We start from the raw sequence: 21,202 nt of genomic DNA, 5'->3' as shown, positions 1-21,202 counted from the left end.
AGTGAGCTGTAGCTCACGAAAGCTTATGCTCAAATAAATTGGTTAGTCTCTAAGATGCCACAAGTACTCCTTTTCTTTTTGCGAATACAGACTGACTCGGCTGTTACTCTGAAACCCATCTTAAGTGATCACTATCCTTACAAGTGTGTATGGTAACACCCACTGTTTCATGTTCTCTGTGTATATAAATGTCCCCACTGTATTTTCCACTGAATGCATCTGATGAAGTGAGCTGTAGCTCACGAAAGCTTATGCTCAAATAAATTTGTTAATCTCTAAGGTGCCACAAGTACTCCTTTTCTTTTTGTTTAATCCTTGGAGTTTCATGGTGATAAAAATTTGTGAAGTCATGAATAATAACCATACAGACCTGAGATACTGTATTGTCTGCACGAATTACAGCACCCTCACCTTTTAGTTAGCTAGATGGGCATTTGTTCTGTCTTGTTCTTCTGTCATTAGTTGTTTAATAAGATAGTTCTTGCCTGCTACGTAGGACTTTTGTGTAGGAGAGTGTATTCCCCCCACCTCACACTACACATCCTGCATTAAGACTATCCTTATTGTAGCTCAAGGGCATGCAGACTGGCTCTGCCCCATATGCATAAACCAGCTGGATGACCATAGGGAGGGGTTATGTTGCACCCCATAAAGAGGTGTCAGAAGTTACTTCTATTTCAGTACAACCAGGGCGGCACCCATGAACTACTCCTGCTGTGGCCCACTTGCTAATGGCATGATCTAGCCCACATTACACTTTATTTCCTCAGGGTAGCAGCTTTCATTCAATTGCTTTCTTTTTCAAAATAGTCACTTGTTTGCCATGTTTTCCTTTCACAGCCAGACATTAGCCACAGACCTTTCAGTGATATAGGTCCCAGTCATGGGAGAATGGCCCATGTAAAAGGCTGTGCTCCTATGAAATTTTAAGGGGACTGAATGTAGAATCCTAAGCCTCAAAGTGACAGCAAACGTCGGGGCATTCATGCTGCTCGACCATGTCTGGGTATTGCTGAATATGTAGGGAGCAGTAGACACTGGATCGGAGCCATGTGAATCTGTGCTGTGCACAAACTTACTGGCCATCTTTCTGACACAGCTACCTATCTTGCTTCTCAAGTGCTTTGCAGGGATCCATCACAGAGATCTCTTTTATAGTACACATTGCATGCAAATTACCCCAGCATAGTCTGTCTTTGTGTCAGGACACCTGATGAAAAGTGCATTTCCATGGAGTTTAGCCCATGTCTGCTCATGTACAGTATCTGAGCTCAGGATTTTATCCATTATTTCTTAGGCTGTGAGGTCTATGGGCCATCAGAACAGCCATCAGAACAGCGCCCCGACTTAATAGTTTTCACGATTTACACTTTGGCATCATTTTGATAAAATTTACAGAGCAAAGTTTAAATAACCAACTTCTGCTAATTAAAATGAATGACCAAAACCCAGCAGATTTCCTGAGCTTTAGATATTGCTGTAATTAACTGCCAGCAGTGACGTTAATATTTTTCTTGATTTGATTTCATTTGAGTTGAGCAGTCTGGGTAGCTGATATCCAAATTAATTCTATCACTTAAAATTAGAGTTGTAGGCAGTTCAGCAGTTTCTGTTCACTGGAGACCATGAAAACATCTGTGTGTTTGCTTCCCCGAGTTTTGCTTTGAATATCAGCTTCAACAAACTCAAAGCGAATATTGGCTGACACCGATAAGGTATTATATATATCTGTATACCTATGACACTAAAGTATTAGGTCAATATCATAACTAACTTCTACTTTGGTTGGGGTTGAAACAACCCAGTTTCCCTAACTTCTAGTTCAAATATTACAATGTCTTAGTTGTGCATGACACTGAGTTTGGGTCCACCAGAAAGACAGCCAGCCTGGCTCAGGTTTGTAACAAGGCCTAAAGTTAGATAAATGGTTTAGGTTTCATTTAAAAAGTTTCTGGTTTAAGTAGAAGGAGATTTTGGTCAAGATAATATTCTGCTAAGATTAATGTAAATTTACTCATAAGAGCTTACTGTGATGCATGGGGGCAAAGGGTAACATTTTCAAAAACATCTAATTCCATTTCAGAAGTGACTTGTGCACTTCGAATCTGAACCCCTATTGCCTTAGGGTCATTTATGCATTTTAGAAAATTTTACCCAATGTCATGAAGCTCCCATGTGTGTCAGATTCCCCATATGCTGTGAAATGTAGGAGTAAATTGTCCCTCAATAACATGGATAATGCTTTAGAGCCCAAAAATGTTGGAATAATTTTGCACTTAATTTTCATAGATTTTAAAGTCTGACAAGACTATTTTGCTCATCAGGTCTGATGTGCTTCATAACACTGGCCAGGGAATTTTGCCCGAAAGCTTACTAGTCGGGGCTGTGAAAAGTCAATCAGCAATGGCCAGATTTGCTAAGATAGTTAAGATGTATAAAGATGCATATAGGTGCCCAAGTGCCATTGATTTCAATATCAAACCTAACCTGCTTAGGCACTTTTAAAAACCCACTAAGCACCTCATTGCAGCTTTATGCTCGTAAAGGCCTTTGTAAATCTGACCCCAAGTGCTCTGCCTGGGATCAAACCCATGACTTGAATACTATTATCACCAGGCTGTAACTGGCTGAGCTAGCCAGTCCACAATTGTAAAGGGAATAATTTAGGCATCAAGGGGAGAATGGATCTCCTAGCTGAAAAATTCACAAATAAACCACTTATTTTTACTATACACTTTTTGTAGCTATACATTCATTGTGAGGCCTGGTCTGCACTGTGGTGGGGGGATTTGATCTAAGTTACGCAACTTCAGCTATGTGAATAACGTCACTGAAGTTGCCGTACTTAGATCTACTCACTGTGGTGAGTCGACTGCTGCTGTTCCCCCATCGACTCTGCCTGCACCTCTCACGGCGGTGGAGTACAGGAGTCGACAGGAGAGCTCTCGGGGGTCGATCACTGCCCGCCAATCCAGTGGGTAGTATAGACATACCCTTAATGAAAGAAGCAAAGAAATGATATGGGGTATTCATTTCCTCTCTATGGCTGCTGAATTGCAATGTTCAAAATGTGTGTGCTTATTATACATATTTCTAACATCTGTCTAAACTTTACAGTGGTTCTCAACCAGGGATCCAGGGCCACCTGGGGAGCAGATTTCAGGGGGCCCGTCAAGCAGGCTCTCTGGGGCCCAGGGTACTAAGCTAAAGCCCTACCGCATGGGGCTGAAGCCCAGGGCCCTGAGCAACTTAACTTCACGGGGCCCCCTGTGGCATGGGACCCAGGCAATTGGCTGGCTTGCTATCCCTTAATGCCAGCTCTGGCTTTTACATGCAGAAAACCAGTTGTTGTGGCACAGGTGGGCTGTGGAGTTTTTATAGCATGTTGGAGGGACCTCAGAAAGAAAAAGTATGAGAATCCCTGGTCTAAAGTGTTGCTATTTACAGTTATACATATAGCTGGAACAACTGCATAAAGGCATTCCTCGTTATGTGGGTCCTACATTTTGGCAGGCTACCAGGCCATAAGCAAATAATTTGATAACCTCTTAGAAGCAAAAGCACATCTATACTCACACTCCACTGGACATCTTTGTGGTTAACTATTAAGCTTTTTCTTAGGGATTGTGAATGTTCTTGCTTGGTAAAATGCCTAGATGATAAAGTCTGCAATATTGAGGATTGTGTGGCTGAATTTCAAGGACCATTTCCATTTCAGAGCCACGATGACCCAGGCAATCTAGTGTTAAAATAGTATTAAAACTATCTTGTACTGTTAAACTGCATCACTCTCTATGCCTTGAGTGTTCCCCATTCAGCTGTAAGTAACAAAGTGCACCTGAGTCACAGAACGTTTGTTTCTTTGAGACTGAAATAAGTGAGATGACTGCAGGGACCATACATTTTTAGTAATAGAATATTTTTTTAAAGTACAAGAGCTCTGGCCTAGAATGCCAGGTGTTGCGTGATGATCCCTTACAGATGAAAGGGAATAAAGACTATCCATGGATTCCTCATGGAAGAAGTACCAGTATTAAAAACAGATTTGTTGTTATGTAAATGTTTAAATCACATTAACATTGTTTAACAGTTTGAAATGTAACTCTGATCTGTCTAGTTCCTCCCTGTAAAATATCAGAACATTCAATTGAAATATTTAAATTTAAGGGTCAATTAAGTCCTTTTCTCCTGACCATCCACAGCCTTGTAAAGGTGTGATATTAGGCCCAGTTACCAAGCTCAATCTAATTAACGCCTTCTAAAATTTATGTCAAGGCAAGGCCTACTGCTTCCCTTTAGGCTTTAATTCAAGCATTTTAACACTTGCCAAAGTAGAACTGTTTTGCCTTGATGAATGCTTTAGAAAGTGTTCATTAGGTCTAGCTCAATAACGTGATCTATCATCACACCTTTAAAACTTACTCTAATCTAGACCTCAGCCTCTTCTCCTCTGCCTCTTCTGAGCCTGGTCTACACTAGAAAATAAGGTTGGTTTAACGACGTCCCTCAGGGATGTGAAAAATTCACAGTGCAGTATAGTTAAGCCAACATAAATCCTCATGTAGACAGTGCTAGATTGATGGAAGAATTCTTCTCTCGACCTAGCTACCACCTCTCGGGGAGGTGGATTACCTACATTGATGGGAGAGTCCCTCCTGTCGGTGTAGGTAATGTCTACACCACAGTGCTGCAGCTGTGCCACTATGGTGTTTCAAGTATAAACAAGCTCTAAATCAATGAAAGAATTCTTCCGTTGACCTAGTTACCTCCTCTTCGGGGGGGGGGGTGAATTACCTACGCCAATGGCAGAATACCTCCCGTCGGCATCAGTAGTGCCTACACTGAAGCACTTCAGCTGTGTCACTGTAGTGTTTTAAGTATGTGTGGGGTGGGAGGGAGTACCAAGTAAAAAAAGGGCATACATTTTCCTGAGCCTATGAAACAGAGGTGCAAGTGGGAAGCAGAATGACAACAGCATGTTTCTCTTCCTCCTGTGAGCCAATGCAAACTCATCCACATCAACTCCAGGCAGTCCAGGCTCGACAGGTATTCAGGCGACATGGTCAGGGAGCACCGGTACTTAATGGCAAACTTCTGTCCGAATCAAGCAGATGGCCACATGGATAGCCACATGAAAGTTAATGCTTATCAGCATTAGCTTTCACTCTGTACTCACTCTGTACTCACTCTTGGCAAATGGGATATTGCACAGCAGAGCTGCTTCCAATAGAGCTGGAAGGGGAAGGGAGACCGGATAATACCTTGGCACTGGTTCACTGAGTGGAGAAACTGAAAGATGTGCTATGGATCATCAGGCTCCATGGGATAAACAGGCCAGTCAATCTGCCTCTGCTGCAGGACTTTAGACCTCTCCCCATAAGGGAATATTTTGGCTGAATCTCAGGATATGTCTACACTGCAATGTCAGCCCATGGTTAGTAGAACTTGAATTCGAAGACCCTGGGTTTGTTAGCCTAGAGTTTGAGTGTTAACACTCATTTATAACCCCAGGTGAGGAATTGTTGAACTCTGAGTCCCAGCCTGAGGCTTCCAGCATCTACACTGTATTATTCGGGCCTGAGTCCATTCACCATCCATATCCCAGACTTTCTATCACTTTCCCCAAAATGTGGCTCCCCTACCTCTTTGTTTGTGGTGCAATGTAGAAAAACTTAACTGTCCAGAGGACAACAGAAGTTGGTCTGTAGACTTATGGGATACTTTTGGTGGACTCCCAGAGTACAAGGTCGAGTGAGGTTGTGTCTACTTTGCAAACCAACAGAGCTTGAACCCTGGATCCTGGCTTGACTCTGCCGTGAACCCTGCACCCCCATGTGGTTCTGGAACACTGGATCCAAGTGCTTAGTTAACCCAATTTGTGTGTAGATAGAAGTGAGGGGTTAGGCTTCAGCCTGAGTTGGAACCTTGGGTTTATAGTGCCAAGTAGACATACTCTGAGATTAGATCTGTGGATTATCTGGAGGAGATTTTCCCCTCCAGTGGGTTCCTTTGTGCAAGGAAATAATTAACAGATTAGTGTTTATGCAATGTTTAGTGACAATCATGCAATAGCTCTATCACAGAGAGTATACTGTGAATCCCAACACATGCAGTGGGTTAGAAAGAGTCAAGCTAGCCATCTGTACTGCAAGCATAATTTGATAAATAAAGAAGTGGAATTGGCATTAATTGTACAGGTAGACACTTCTCCAGTGAGGAGTCTTCTAGGCAGCAAACAATTGAAAAGAAATAGGAAAATTATTTCAAGAGATACAATGACAGTCCAAAGCATGGACAAATGTGGGCAATGCCCAGGTTATGATAGTTATGCTAAATAGCTGCTGGTGTATGCTTAGGGCCTGATTCACCATTAGTTTTATGAAATCAATGAATTACATCAGTGTAAAATTGGAATAAAACAGTGGTGAATCAGAAACATAAACTTTGTGTATTAATTTTAAATATATAAAGTGTACTTGATACAATATCTCTGGGCATACATAGTATGTAACTTTAAAAGCTTTTTAAAATACTCCGCCCCGCTCATGAGTTCCCAAAATATTAAGTACAATAAAAGAAAAATAACTCCTTTCAGGCAAAGGCCAGAGAAAAGGTGTGGGTTGTAATGGTCAACAAACTCAGATTCCACTGGGCCAGTGGAATATGCAAATTGCAGCGTGGGATCCTCTGCTGAGAATGCTCTGACTCGAGTCTCTGGACATTCAGTCCAGGGACTGTTAATTCAAGAACCCTGGCTGATTTCAGCTGACACTGAGGCTTGCTGGGAAAGCGGGAGTTGTAGACTAGTTTATAGATCCAATTCAGCACCTTGAACTCAACTCAGAAGTTGTCAGGGTACTGGTTTATATGTTCCCTGAAATAAACACTAGCAAGCAGATGGGAAGCCACATTCTGGACTGGCTGTAAACTCTGAGCAATCATCAGTGTTCCTCCTATGTAGAAAGCATTGCAGAAATCCAATTTGGAAGTCACAAAGGCATGAAGAACTGTGCCAAGCTCCAGATCCAAAATCACAGTTGCCATATGAGACCTATGGCAGAGGTACTTGTGGCCATTCATGGCATTTTGGATCAGCCAGGGAGCTGAAAGCATGCCCAAACAGTGAACCTATTAGATGAAGGTTTAACAAATCCCCTCACTTCAGATGCCAAAAACCATCCCTGCTATGCCCACAAGATCCTTCTGTTAACCAACTAGCATCATCTGTTTTATCTGGATTAAGGTTCAGCCAGGTCACTTTCATCTAAGTCCCAGCTTTGGCTGGGCACAGGGAAAACAAAGAACTACACCGTATGTTCTGATAACGTAGTTATATGATTGGTTTTCTCCTGGTGTAGAAGTACTCCAGATTCTGTAGTTATCTTGGTTTCTATCTACTTCATTAGTCTGGGTCCTCAAATATTTTCTTCTTCTCTGATATATCTGCAGGGTGGACACTGTGGGCTTGTCTAGATGGAGAGTTAGTGCATGGCAAGCTGAGGTTTAAATCGACCGTGCACAAGCGTGCTGCATGTTATTTGGTCATGTGGACCCTGCTACCACACACTAAAAGTTCTCTAGTGAACTTTTATCTATTTCTGTTTCAGATCAGAGCAGTTCAAAGTGCACCGTAGGGAAATTTTAGTGTGTGGTAGAGGGGTCCATGTGGCCAGTTTGTGCATGGAAAACTACTGTGCGGTAGATTTACATCCCAGCATAGCACGCACTAACTCTCCGTGTTGACAAGCCTATCATTTGAAATAGTATGACTTGTTTTCCTTCCAGGGACATCTTTGCTTTCTGCCTGTATTAGGTTAAACATCGGGTTGAGGATTTGTTCAGTTTCTTAAGGCCCAGCCATGTGTGATACAGCCCCATGTCCGATTTTGGCTCCTTGCTTATAATACCTATCTAATATGAACACTGTTTGAATTTAAAGGCAAGCAAAGTGAATTTCAGGAATGGCTCATCCCCTTCTCTGCCAAGTCATGCCTGCCAGGGAAACTTTTATATCTGGCTCATAAAAATACTTTGAGAGAGAAGACCTTTTGAACTTTTGTATAGATTAAAAAAAAATATGCCCTGGAGGATACTCCAGACTCCCTACCTTATGGGAAAGTTCCATAGAATGGAATACAGAATGATGTGCCTCACCTCCAGTCCAGACCCTTTATGCCACATAAAGGGGGCCCGAAACCCTATATCTGCAAGAAAGAGAAGGGAGAATTCTTCCAGTGCAGGTGCTGTGGAAGACAGTCACAGGGCAGCCTCTGGAGAACCCCTTCACAAGCCCTAGCATTGGCTGTGTATTGGGGCCACTAGGGGCATGTTGAGGGCAAGGCAACAGTACACAGTCCTGCAGATATTCTGGACAGCACTGTAGCCTATATGGGAGCCATAACTTAGGCCAAGCCTCCTCTGGCGCAGTCGCCACTGACCCGTTGCCGGACACCTGGGCTGTGGTGGTCCAGCCTCTTCCACTTCCTGCTCCACCTCTGCTGCCAAAGCCTTTCACCACTGCCTACCCTTGTCGGAGTCTTTCACTGCGGTGGGGGAAAAGTCTCTGGCCAGGGTAAGGCAGAGAGACCCCACACTGCTAAGACTAGCAGTGTAGATGTGGGAGGCACTGCTTGGGGGCGTAGAGGACTGTGTGAGGTATGTACCTCAGGGGTCAGGATAGGGCACTCGTGTAATCCGTGCTTCACTGTCTACACTGCTATTTATAACTGTGCTAACTGGGTGTGCATTCTCAACACACCACCATATGTGTAGACCTACCCTAAGAGGCATAGGTTACAATCTGACCCATGTAACCTAGCCGAGAATTATATCCACAGAGATTTATATAGCAGAAGAATATAGAATTCTGTAGGATGGCTCTACAAAAATCTATGAAAGGAAACCACTCTATTAAATTCTGTAGGTTTTTAGAGTAATGTCTCTAGACAGCTTTTAGTTTCAGCCTGTAAATTCATAGAGACTTATCTGTAAAGCAGTGGTTCTCAACGAGGGGTCTGGGACACTTTGGGGGGCCATGAGCAGGTTTCAGAGGGTTCACCAAGCAGGGCTGGCATTAGACTTGTTGGGGCCCAGAGCAGAACGCGAAAGCCCCAATGCATAGGGCTGAAGCCAGGGGTTCTGAGCCCTGCCACTAGGGGCTAAAGCTGAAGCCTGAGCAATTTAGCTTCATGGGGTCCCCTGTGGTGTGGGGCCCCAGGCAGTTGCCCTGCTTGCTACCTCCTAATGCTGGTCCTTGGTTTTATATGCAGGAAAACAGTTGTCGTGGCACAGGTGGGCCGTGGAGTTTTTATAGCATATTGGGGGAGGGGGGCCTCAGAAAGAAAAAGGTTGAGAACCCCTGCTATAAAGGATACAAAAGCTTTATTTTCCCCTTCTCATGTGCAAATCAGTCACTTCATACATTGTGTTATATAAATTTTTAGTCACTTTGGGGGAAATCCTGGATTCCTGCTGCTACACACCTTATGTCTCTCACGTGCTCAAAGACAAGTCCAGTGCTTGCAAGGTCATAGAATCATAGAATATCAGGGTTGGAAGGGACCTCAGGAGGTCATCTAGTCCAACCCCCTGCTCAAAAGCAGGACCAATCCCCAATTAAATCATCCCAGCCAGGGCTTTGTCAAGCCTGACCTTAAAAACTTCTAAAGAAGGAGATTCCACCACCTCCCTAGGCAACGCATTCCAGTGTTTCACCACTCTCCTAGTGAAAAAGTTTTTCCTAATATCCAACCTAAACCTCCCCCACTGCAACTTGAGACCATTACTCCTTGTCCTGTCCTCTTACACCACTGAGAATAGTCTAGAACCATCCTCTCTGGAACCACCTCTCAGGTAGTTGAAAGCAGCTATCAAATCCCCCCTCATTCTTCTCTTCTGCAGACTAAACAATCCCAGTTCCCTCAGCCTCTCCTCATAAGTCATGCGTTCCAGACCCCTAATCATTTTTGTTGCCCTTCGCTGGACTCTTTCCAATTTATCCACATCTTCTTGTAGTGTGGGGCCCAAAACTGGACACAGTACTCCAGATGAGGCCTCACCAATGTCGAATAGAGGGGGACGATCATGTCCCTCGATCTGCTCGCTATGCCCCTACTTATACATCCCAAAATGCCATTGGCCTTCTTGGCAACAAGGGCACACTGCTGACTCATATCGAGCTTCTCATCCACTGTCACCCCTAGGTCCTTTTCCGCAGAACTGCTGCCTAGCCATTCGGTCCCTAGTCTGTAGCTGTGCATTGGGTTCTTCCGTCCTAAGTGCAGGACCCTGCACTTATCCTTATTGAACCTCATCAGATTTCTTTTGGCCCAATCCTCCAATTTGTCTAGGTCCCTCTGTATCCTATCCCTGCCCTCCAGCGTATCTACCACTCCTCCCAGTTTAGTATCATCTGCAAATTTGCTGAGAGTGCAATCCACACCATCCTCCAGATCATTTATGAAGATATTGAACAAAACCGGCCCCAGGACTGACCCCTGGGGCACTCCACTTGACACCGGCTGCCAGCTAGACATGGAGCCATTGATCACTACCCGTTGAGCCCGACAATCTAGCCAACTTTCTACCCACCTTATAGTGCATTCATCGAGCCCGTACTTCTTTAACTTGCTGACAAGAATACTGTGGGAGACCGTGTCAAAAGCTTTGCTATAGTCAAGAAATAATACATCCACTGTTTTCCCTTCATCCACAGAACCAGTAATCTCATCATAGAAGGCGATTAGATTAGTCAGGCATGACCTTCCCTTGGTGAATCCATGCTGACTGTCCCTGATCACTTTCCTCTCCTCTAAGTGCTTCAGGATTGATTCTTTGAGGACCTGCTCCATGATTTTTCCGGGGACTGAAGTGAGGCTGACTGGCCTGTAGCTCCCAGGATCCTCCTTCTTCCCTTTTTTAAAGATTGGCACTACATTAGCCTTTTTCCAGTCATCCAGGACTTCCCCCGTTCGCCACAAGTTTTCAAAGATAATGGCCAATGGTTCTGCAAACTGTGCTAACTGGGTGTGCATTCTCAACACACCACCATATGTGTAGACCTACCCTAAGAGCTCTGCTGACCAGTACAAAGGGTGGAGGTCTATGAACTTTCTCCAAAATTGGTTTGGGTTGGCAGTGCCAGCCCAGAGCAGTTCTTGTGCTCAGGGGACCACCCGTACCCCTTGTCCATCTGCACAGGAGCCAGTCACTGGACAAAATATTTTTAGGACCAAAGAATTTCATCAAGCATATTCAGTGTATGTTTATTTGGCAGATGGTATCTTTTCCTTGGTTTAGTTATTGAGACAACATTATTGTTTACATGGGAAAACAGCTAAATACAGTGTATTTCCAAGACCCTTTCTCCTCCCTTCTGTGCCCATGAGCAGCTCTAATGCATGGAGTTTTATCACTGAACATAAGTCCATGTCAGAATCAAATTATTGGCAAGTTTGACTTTGGTTCTCAATCTTAACATACTGCAGGCATCTGAGACCAAGAGCTTTTGTGTTCCAGGTTTTCTTGAGAATGTTGCTTTCGAGTTACATGCAAACATATTGCACTCAGTGGGAGGATATGCCCCCCATTTACCTCTGTTCTATTTACACTTAAATTATCTCTGAGCTTTATCTTGAACACATCAACCCCTACTTAATTATAGCACTATTGCAGCCAAGTGCAAATTGAATTGGGCCCAATTATTTTCTTTTTTTAAATGCATATTATTTGATAGGCCAGATTGTCGTCTGATGTAAAAAGGCATAGCTCCATTGAGTTGCAGGGAGTTATAGCAGGTTACACCAGTTGATGATTAGGCCCACAATTTTTTTGTTTTTCTAATCTACTAGGTCCAAGGATAACTGGTTGCACATTATCTACAGATATTTTTTTTAAATAATGAATCTAAAGATATACTGCTTGCCCCAAATAAGTTGAGGTGGTTTTGACTCTTTAGTGCTCAAGTGATTTCTCCCAAGGCCTGCCATAAACACTTGCACCTTAAACATATGCCATGAAATCTATTCAGGCAGCTGCCCAGGAGCTAATTAAACCCTGCCCATGCCACTGAAGTCAAATCACATTACTGCAAAGAATAAATTACTTATATTTTCTATTAATCAGATTTTCTTTTCTTTTAATTTCCTTGTGTTCCTTAAAATTAAATGTCTTTCATCTGCTCAAAAGTACAATTTACCTGAGTCGAAGGTGGTCTGTAAATAAAATGCTAAATATATCATTTGTTTCAAATTATCCTTCTGACATTTTCTTTGTTGCATAAAATTATGAGATGAATAAATGTGGATACTTAAAATATGGTGGGTTTTTTTAGAAATAATACAATCCTATAAGTATCACTTAAGAACCTATTTGCTGGTGCTAAAAATGATCACTTTGCTATCTAAATTCAAAATTTTTGCAAAACCATACGTATTACAAATAATCCTGCTTAATATATTGTATGAAAAGAAGAAAACAAATTAATTACAAAAGCCATTTAAATGGTTTCATGTAAATATATGTCTCATGGTTAAGTTTGAAATCTGTATATTATTGGCACTTTTAAAAATTATAATGTATTTAAAATCTGCTTCAAACTGAGATACTTCTTATTTGATTTACACAATGGATTTCTGCAACCAGGAACTGAGGCAGAATATTACTTGCATTAGTTAGGGGATCAGTTCTGCATTCCTTGTGCACTTAAGCTCGCAGTGATTTTACTGAGAGTTTCAGATACATAGGGAATGCAGGATCTGGTCCTGATTTCTAGTAGCAAATGGATTGCAACAGAATTATAACTTTGGGTCTCCATCCTGCCCCCCTTCGAATCAGTGGTCAAAATCTTAATGAACCTGAAGTGCACAACAACCATGGGGGTGTGTGTGTGTAATTTTTAAAAAAATCTAGACTAGAAGATCACAGTTGTCCCTTCTGGCTTTTATAATCTATTAACTTCTCCCCCTGCTTCCCTCTTGTCAGAATTGGGAATGAGTAATGAAACCTAGCCATTGAGATCAGCCATTTAAATTAGACTATTGGATAAGAATTGCTTCTTAATATTGGGCATACTACAGAAATTGGAGGGCTGGTATAAATAAGATGTTATGATAATCCTATTAAATGCTTTAGCTTCTATCCTAAGAAAGTAAAGATTGGTTACAGTGTCAGGAAATAGCTCTGAAGATGATAACAGGGAAAACCAAGTGTGTCCTGTGAAAATTGGTTTCTGAATAGAAATAAGGATTTTGTCCACTGGGACAAAATGTAATTGTGTGCTATCTGAACAGTTCCTGCTTCCAGTGATCTGATACCTTATTGTTATAATTAAAAAGAATTAGCTTTTTTGTTGGGGGGCTTTTAAATTTAGCCTTGAGTTAAAAGAACACATTTCTTGTTTTCGTTTTCCCATCTGGCTTGCTGGGAAGTCCAATATAATTGGCCCTGAAGGGAGCTTTCAGTTATATCCTAAAATAGACTCCGCTTACTTGCTAGTATGCTCTGCTTTACAAACCACTGTTGCTTGGGAGGATGTTAAAGAAAAGTTGTCTGTAAATAAATTGATTTAGTTTCCCTTCTAGAGCCCAAATCCAAACATTTCTATGCAGCAGGACAGGATACCTCAGAGAATGGTAATAAACTCCATAGCTCATTACCCTTACAATAGGTCAGTAGTGCAAGTCTAGCCCTAATGGGTAATGATGAAAACTTACTATCTGATAGACATTCAGTGGGCTACAGCTCTAGCAAACTGTGGTCTCAGTACAGTTGCTGGTGGATAAGTGTGTCTATCACAACACACACACCATGCTTGCTATTAATTAGCACACTTTTTAGGGGAAAAAAAACAAACAAACCCCAGAGAAGCCGAACACTGAACTATCACCCTCTCACCCACAAAGGTTAACCTTCAAATCTAAGGTTGAGTCTCATCAGTGGGAGGAATGTGAAGCACTTTGCATTGCTAGCCCCTCCTGCACTGCTAGCTACATGGAAAAAGATAGGTCAGCTATGCCCAGCCTGCCAATCAAACATCTTTCACAAATACAAATATCTCATTAATACAACAAAGAGAGTTAATTTCTATCGATGATCTGGGTGAGTGAGATAACTTTGGGACTAAAATGGTAATCCAAGAAGAAATTTCTAATAAAACTCAGTGCTTCTGAAAAACCTGAGCATGTGAAGTGAGAGAAGCGGCAGGGCAGTTCATATTGTTGAGTTAAATGGCCATTTTCACAGTTGGCATAAGGAGTCAACTTTGGTTCAGACACACTTCTTGTGTATGTTTGTAGTCAAGCGTGTAGTTATAAAGGAAACCATTGTGATGGGTGGACGTCCTGAGACCTCCGCTACGTGTGGCTAATATTCTTCACTTGTTTAGTGATGTCTTGTGTATTTGATTGATCATGCAAGTACATTGTTTCTGTACAAAAGTCAAGAAATTTGGAGGTGAGTGCCATGGCAACCTTTACTATTCCCCCCCTTTGTACACATGCTTTATGATAGGATTGCTTGTAATATGTGAGAGAGCGGAAATAGGAGCTGTAGTAAGGTGCCAGAGAGCCTTGTTCTGTGGACTCTAATTACTAACAAGAGATGGGTCAGAGCTGCAAACCTTGGATCTGGACTTGAGCTTCCTGAGAATTCAGGTTTGGCTCAGGCACATCTCTCTACTAACCAGGCTCAAACATATTTTAATGTTAAAATCAAACATAATCAGACAGGTTAGACTATCTAAACAACTAGACGGACATGGCTGCCTTTGGCCTCCATCATGCACGTACCTAAGCACATGCTTAATTTTAAGCACATTAGTTGTTCCATTTAAACCAATGGACTTAAAACAAAGCATGGGCATGTTTTCAGGATGGGGATTAATTGCACCTTCCTGTGGCTACCACACTGTCTGTGCTAGTACATCCGCATTATATGTATTTGAGTTTGATCTACTGTATAGAAGCTATATTGGCTTTGAAACATAGAATATGTCTAAAATGTGAGGGATAGTTTTGTAGTGAAAGTATGCTGAGCAGTGCTTATCCTATAGAAAAAAATCCAAATGATTTAGAGAGCATGTATAAAACGTGCATACTCCTTGCAAAAAACAATGCAAAGTTTGTGAAGGTGACAATTATAACAATGCAAATTTATATCTACAAAATACATAATACAAACTTTGTGCGTGTGAAAGAGAAACTTATTGATGGAAAGATGTGATATACATAATTTAGTACAAGGAAACGATAAGCATTTTAAATATTTGAAAAAATGAAATAAACATACATTTTCCATCGTAAATTTTTATATCTGATAGTGGACATGAAAAGTACTGTATGACTATGAAACTGATTGTATAATATATAATACATTTAAAAAGCACACAATTAAATTATGATAGTGATTATTGGCATTCCTTTTTTAGTTTCCTGTGTCTGCATGGTAGAACAGAATAGTTAGAATATAATAATTTTAATATATCCATTAAATGACTGAAGAGCAATTTTATTTTTCTTTGCGAACAAAGCCTTAGTCTACATCCAAAATCACCACTTTTTATGAACATTCTGTCCTACCTTAATAAAATACCTTTGCATTCATTAGTATTAGTAAATGTATCAGAGCTGGACATTAGATTTGAACATCATTAAGTGCTAGTTTATAAAATAACCATAAACATCTTTAACGACTAAAAAGTCTTGTGTGAGTAGCTGTGGTTCATTATATATTAAAACATCTTTGAACTTGTCAAAGTATACGGTCATAGCAATCACATTAAAGAAAACTAAACATATATGTTACTCAGCTTCTGTTGTTCCTTTCATTTCTACTTTAGCAAGCTAGAATTGTAAGATTTTTTTCATAACTTTACACATTTTCTTGGAGACTGTTTTATCTAACCTTTATTCCCCCTCTTCCTGGTTCTCTTTCAGATAGCAGTTCTGTGGATGAAAAGGTTTAAAATCACATATTTCCTTAAGGGGTTGTGTATTTTGTTGATGTTTGTTTGTGACTTATTTGATCTGTTTGGTTCCTTCATTTTAGTTGTGAAATGTGCATGTTTCCCAGCTTTCCATTCTTTTGTTCTCCTTTGAGTGTATTCCAAATGTGTTGCATTTATAAACAGGATAGCCTCACTGTTGTGCTTATCTTATAAAATCATAGTTGCCAATACAGGGGTCTGCTACTGTCAAACATGGTGTCTGGATTTTTGCCTCTGACTAGTTATCATCTACACTGCACATACTCTGGGATTTAAAGGGCAGCGATATTTGGGAGGCAATATCTGATCTCTTCTCCGGGGTTTTACCAGTGTTTTTCACTAAATGCTGAATGCTAATCACATGTATTTCAAAGCAAAAATTAATGTAGCTTTGGCCTGGAGCTGACCCTGCTTGACATTTTTCATATTAGGTGTTATATGTACGATACAGTTAAATTCTATCCAAAATCTCTTGGCAGAAATTGAGTAATTAAGCTTTTCTTTATTCTTCATTAAAGGCTCGAATAGTAAGTGGAAGTTCTTTGGATGCTTCCAAGTTTTATGCAATCCAGGCATTTGGTGGGTAAGTACAGTTATGACCATGCACTTTGTTGTATATGCAACTCTGTTTCTTAATATTATTCTTAATATCACTCTTTGAAGTTTATAATTGTGTTCAAATGTTCTGAGAAAATTGAACTTTTTGCATTGTAACAAGAATATGAACTAACAGATTTCACTGTCCTATATCTTTTTCCATAAGTCCTCCAAGACCAAAAGAAATTGATGAAATGTTCAGCTGGACAAGTTCACCAAGAATAAAAAAAATCTGTTATTTTAAATCTTTATATATCAAATGTTCTTTACAAAGCCATAGAGTATATTTCAGTCTTAAATCTGCATTTTAGGAAACTGACTGGCTTTGCAATATGCTTCTAATATTCGAGATCAAGAAAATGACAGGAAAAGTGTGTTGTCTTGTTGCTGAAGAAAATGAATATAGCAGCTTATACATTTAAGGCTATTTTATTCTTGCTGGAGTCATCTGAAATTCCAGTCTAAGGACTTCCTTCTCCTTTTCCTTCTGTTCTGAATCCCATTCTTCACTTTGAGTTGCATACCTTTTCTTTAAAAAAGGTAATTTCACTGCGAAAGCATATGGATGCTGTATATCAGCTATACACTTCAAACTATCAAGAATTATACATTGTTCTCCTGCTAGTGTGGGCAGGAAGAGTTTTCCATGGTAACATTCTGCTTCAGATTTAAGGTACTGAGACAAAAATTAGCTAATTTACTTTAAATGTTTCCCTTTGGTCTTCTGTGAGTTAAACTATATACTATATAAGGTAGCCTAGAGACCATTATTTTTCACCTCAATTTCCTCTGCCCTCTTTTCTGGATACACGGGAATAATTGAACTTCAGTTCATTTGTTTAATGTATTTCTCAGAATGCTGTAAAAGAAATAATTACAGTAATACTTAACTACAGTAATTCATTTTATTTAGTTTACTTTATTATTGTTGCTAGACAATTCTGTACAGATAAATGAGCATCATCTAACTTTGAGTGGGTTCGGTAATTCCTTTATCATGCTTTAGAAGTTTTTTCTTTTGGGGTGGTAATAATTCCACCAAGACAACAAAAAATAGTAGTGAATGTTTAAAAATACAAATAATTTTAAGAGAGAGAAATATCGAGGACAATTAATTTAGTTTATTCGAAGGAAATTATGATATATTTAAGTTGATTGATAACAGGTAAGAGCTAAGATTTTGTCAGGACCGTATCTCCTAATCAGCATCATTCTATCTATTTTATCTAATCTAATCTAATCTATCATGCCAAAACATCCTGCTTCTCAGATAGGGCTTTCCAGTGCTCTCCTGCACTGGCTCCTCCCCTCTCTCTGAAATTCTGAAGAAGCTAGAAGCAGTACTTAACTGATGAGACTTTTGCTTTTGATACAAAGTCTGTCTCAGTCCAGTGGCCTCGCACAACATTGGCTATGGAAGACCCCAGGGTACCTCGAAGGTGGAGACTAGCTTAGCACACCCAGATCTCTGTCCACAATGACCCTGCTTCTAGATACCATCTCCAGTTCCAGAGCTCAGTAGGTTGACAAATCATCCGATAGGTCACTAGCCAGAAGATTTAGCCGACTTGTTGGCAGTGCTCAAAGAACTTAGGCCTGGTGTGCGTGGGGAGTCAAAGTATCTTGGAAGTTCCCAACATGTAAGAATTTGGAGATGCTCAATTTTTGTGTGGACAATGTTGAAAAAATCAGTCTGTGCAATTATTGCACAATTTTCAGCTTCATTATTTCGCAGCAGAGGACTGATGTATTTACAGTAGTTGACAAAAATGCCAAGATACTAAAATCTTATAAAAATGAATTGTTTCAGAGGAAAGATTTCTATTGCAGAGGCCACAAAACTATTGACCAAACAAATCATATGGCACCAGACTTTCAATAAACACGAGGCTCATAAACGTTTGCTATACTGGACTTTTAGAGATATTTAATTCATTTGTTTCTTTATTCTCAGCAGTATTTTGAGTGTTGGACAGCCTTCTGGATTCACCATCTGGATTCTGTTTTCTTTTAGGCTGTATCCAATTTTACCTGTGTTAATGGGACTATAGTAGGGCCTTGATCTGTTTGTACTGTTGGAGCTTATTGATGCTCACTGCGGTACCACTCAGAAATAAAACTGGAAGAGTGATCATATATTTTGAGTTTTGGCTGATATTAGTTTTGCAGTTCCATCTGGAAAAAATTCATACTTAAACAGATTGAGAAAACTCCCATCGTTTTCTAGATGTGTGTGTGTGTGCGTGGTCAAATTCTACCAATTTCTTTCATATCATATATATCTTGGTTTTTGGTGGGTGGTGTGAGCAGATCTGGACTGGATTGTTTGATGACTAAAATAATACTTTGTCTAGTATCTGGGCCTATACTTCAGTGTTGTGATGTTTGTTTGTTTGTTCCAGTTGCCTCATCCTGACTTCGATATGCACAAAACCTCCCTCACGTTTACCATATCTGAAAGTATACTGATTGCTTTTTCTGAATGGGAACAGTATTATCTGAAACAACTTTTTTCCTGTTGACATATCAGTGACCTAAATATTTATCCTAATGATTATTCCATAATGAATTAATTATCCATGAAAATATTCACCATAAATGGAATTATTCACCAGTATGCCTGTGTTAATGTAACTCTTGTAGTAGACCCTTCATTGAGTAGATGTGCTGTCATCAAGAGGTTAGAATAAAAAGAAAAGAGTAGGATTGTAGTAACTTGTGTCATTGTGTACATCAGAACACAGAAGCGGGCATGTGACATACCTGCATGCACACACCCCACCCATTTAGAGGTTTTGAGTTTACTTTGCTTTCTGAAGTTGTAATTAATTGAACAATAATGGACAGGGTTTTGCTGGAGTATCACATGATAGTTGGTTGACCTTAGAATAAGTGAAAATCAGCCACACAAAGATTTCAGCATTGTTTATCATCAGTGTTACTTTGTTTATTCTTAGGACATGAAATGGATAATCATGATTAATGCCTGAGCAGTGAAATTGTTAGTGAATTTCCCAAACATTTTCTTGGTCATTATTAGTATACTCAATGCCAAATATAATAAATAATGCTGATGAGATGTGGCTGGGATCCCAAAATAAGTAATTTTAATCAATAGATATGTTACCGTACTTATAACTAAATGTGTAGTTAGCATCTCTCTGAAACAAGTACAGTTTCTTAGGATTTGCAGTTCAGAAACTTCTGTGTTTGTAGCCCCTTATTTCTCATCCATATTAATATCATATCTGAAATGTTACAAGTACATAACTAATATATTTATAAAATATACTTTAATAAAACTGAAGTTAGTTTCTAATTCTCTTCATTTTCTCTTCTTTGGCACTGATCCTGCAGACACACATGGGCTTAGTTTTCTGCATGTGAGTGGTCCCACTGAAGCCAATGGAATTGCTTATGTACAAGATTAAAGATACATATGAGGGTTTGTAGGATCTGTGCCTAAATTGCATACTTTGTATATTTTTTCCCTGGCTCCTTTATCTTATGCACCTTCATTACTTGTTGGAAGGCAATTTTTTTGTTTACTGATACAGTATAACTTCCTTTGGTTATGAAGTAGGTCTTTCACCATTTTGAATAGTGCTATGAATCATTCAGGTGCCACTTAACTGCAAAGCATGCCCAGAAGATTTGGATTATGCTGATGTACGGCACTTCTTTTATTAACTTTAACTTTAAAAGTGATCATCTTTTCCCACTGTTGACCTCCTTTGAATCTAGTCTATGTAGTTCATCTCCATAGCGTTCATCACTTCTGAAGAGTCATCTATTAACCATTTGTATGCTTCAGCTAATGGATAAGTATTATATGGATTAATAAATAAGTCTTAACAACTTTGGAAATTCACAGTTCCTGATACTAAAGTGTTAATTTTGAGAAGCAGTGCTGGCTTTTTTGTTTTGCATGTTCCCCTCCTCTTAAATATTCACCTCTGCACCCATCAATTGGAATCATACTTTCACTTATCAGTGCAGATGGAAGAACTATTCATAGCAAATAATTTATTCCATGAATGTAGCCGTTCTTTGGGGTTTGTGAATTTTTTATCTGACATTGATTTAACAAATGTGTTAATGATTCAGAAGTGTTGGACAAACATATACAAATGTACTTCATCCTAAGGGATGTTCATGAACTATTTGGTCTTCAGCTATTTGCTGTTTGTTGTGGTATATGAGTGATTATATAGCTCACATGGTATTGTTTCTGCTCCTTGATTGGATGGCTGAAACTTTTATGAACAGAATGGGAAATTGGAGATTTTAAGGTGGAGATGCAAACACACATACTTGCACAATCACAGTCACACAAATATTCAAGACTTTTGCTTTTCACAAATATCCTTCGGAACAACCTACCTATTGTACTGAATGTTCACAGAAAACAAATGTAAGTGGTTGTGAATACTGTCAAATGTTTTGGTTTGAAATGATGTGTTTGAATACTTTCCTGAAGTATTTCCCAAGCTCTCATTTACAAAGCAATGTGGAAATACTGTGGGAGTTCTTAGGTTTTGGTCTTTCTCAAGGTTTGTGGTATTATTCTAATGTGAATGTTTCCCTTGTTCCTTGCATATGAAGGATGTGTGTTGTTCTTTT

The 21,202-nt window shown here is 39.9% G+C and overlaps 1 protein-coding gene across 4 annotated transcripts in view; it reads left to right on the top strand.

The window, feature by feature from the left end:
- UNC13C (unc-13 homolog C) overlaps positions 1-21,202 on the top strand; it is a 427,801-nt gene that overhangs the window by 44,149 nt on the left and 362,450 nt on the right. For all 4 annotated transcript variants that reach the window (XM_073303829.1, XM_073303827.1, XM_073303826.1 and 1 more), the window contains exons 3-4: positions 15,933-15,955; positions 16,501-16,565. In XM_073303829.1, coding sequence (XP_073159930.1) covers positions 15,933-15,955; positions 16,501-16,565 — 88 coding nt within the window. The remainder of the gene's footprint in view (positions 1-15,932; positions 15,956-16,500; positions 16,566-21,202) is intronic.

This window comes from Lepidochelys kempii, chromosome 10, assembly GCF_965140265.1.
Source record: "Lepidochelys kempii isolate rLepKem1 chromosome 10, rLepKem1.hap2, whole genome shotgun sequence".
Taxonomy (NCBI): domain Eukaryota; kingdom Metazoa; phylum Chordata; order Testudines; family Cheloniidae; genus Lepidochelys; species Lepidochelys kempii.
Note: the sequence above shows the minus strand (reverse complement) of the source record. Positions and strands in the feature narration are given on the sequence as shown.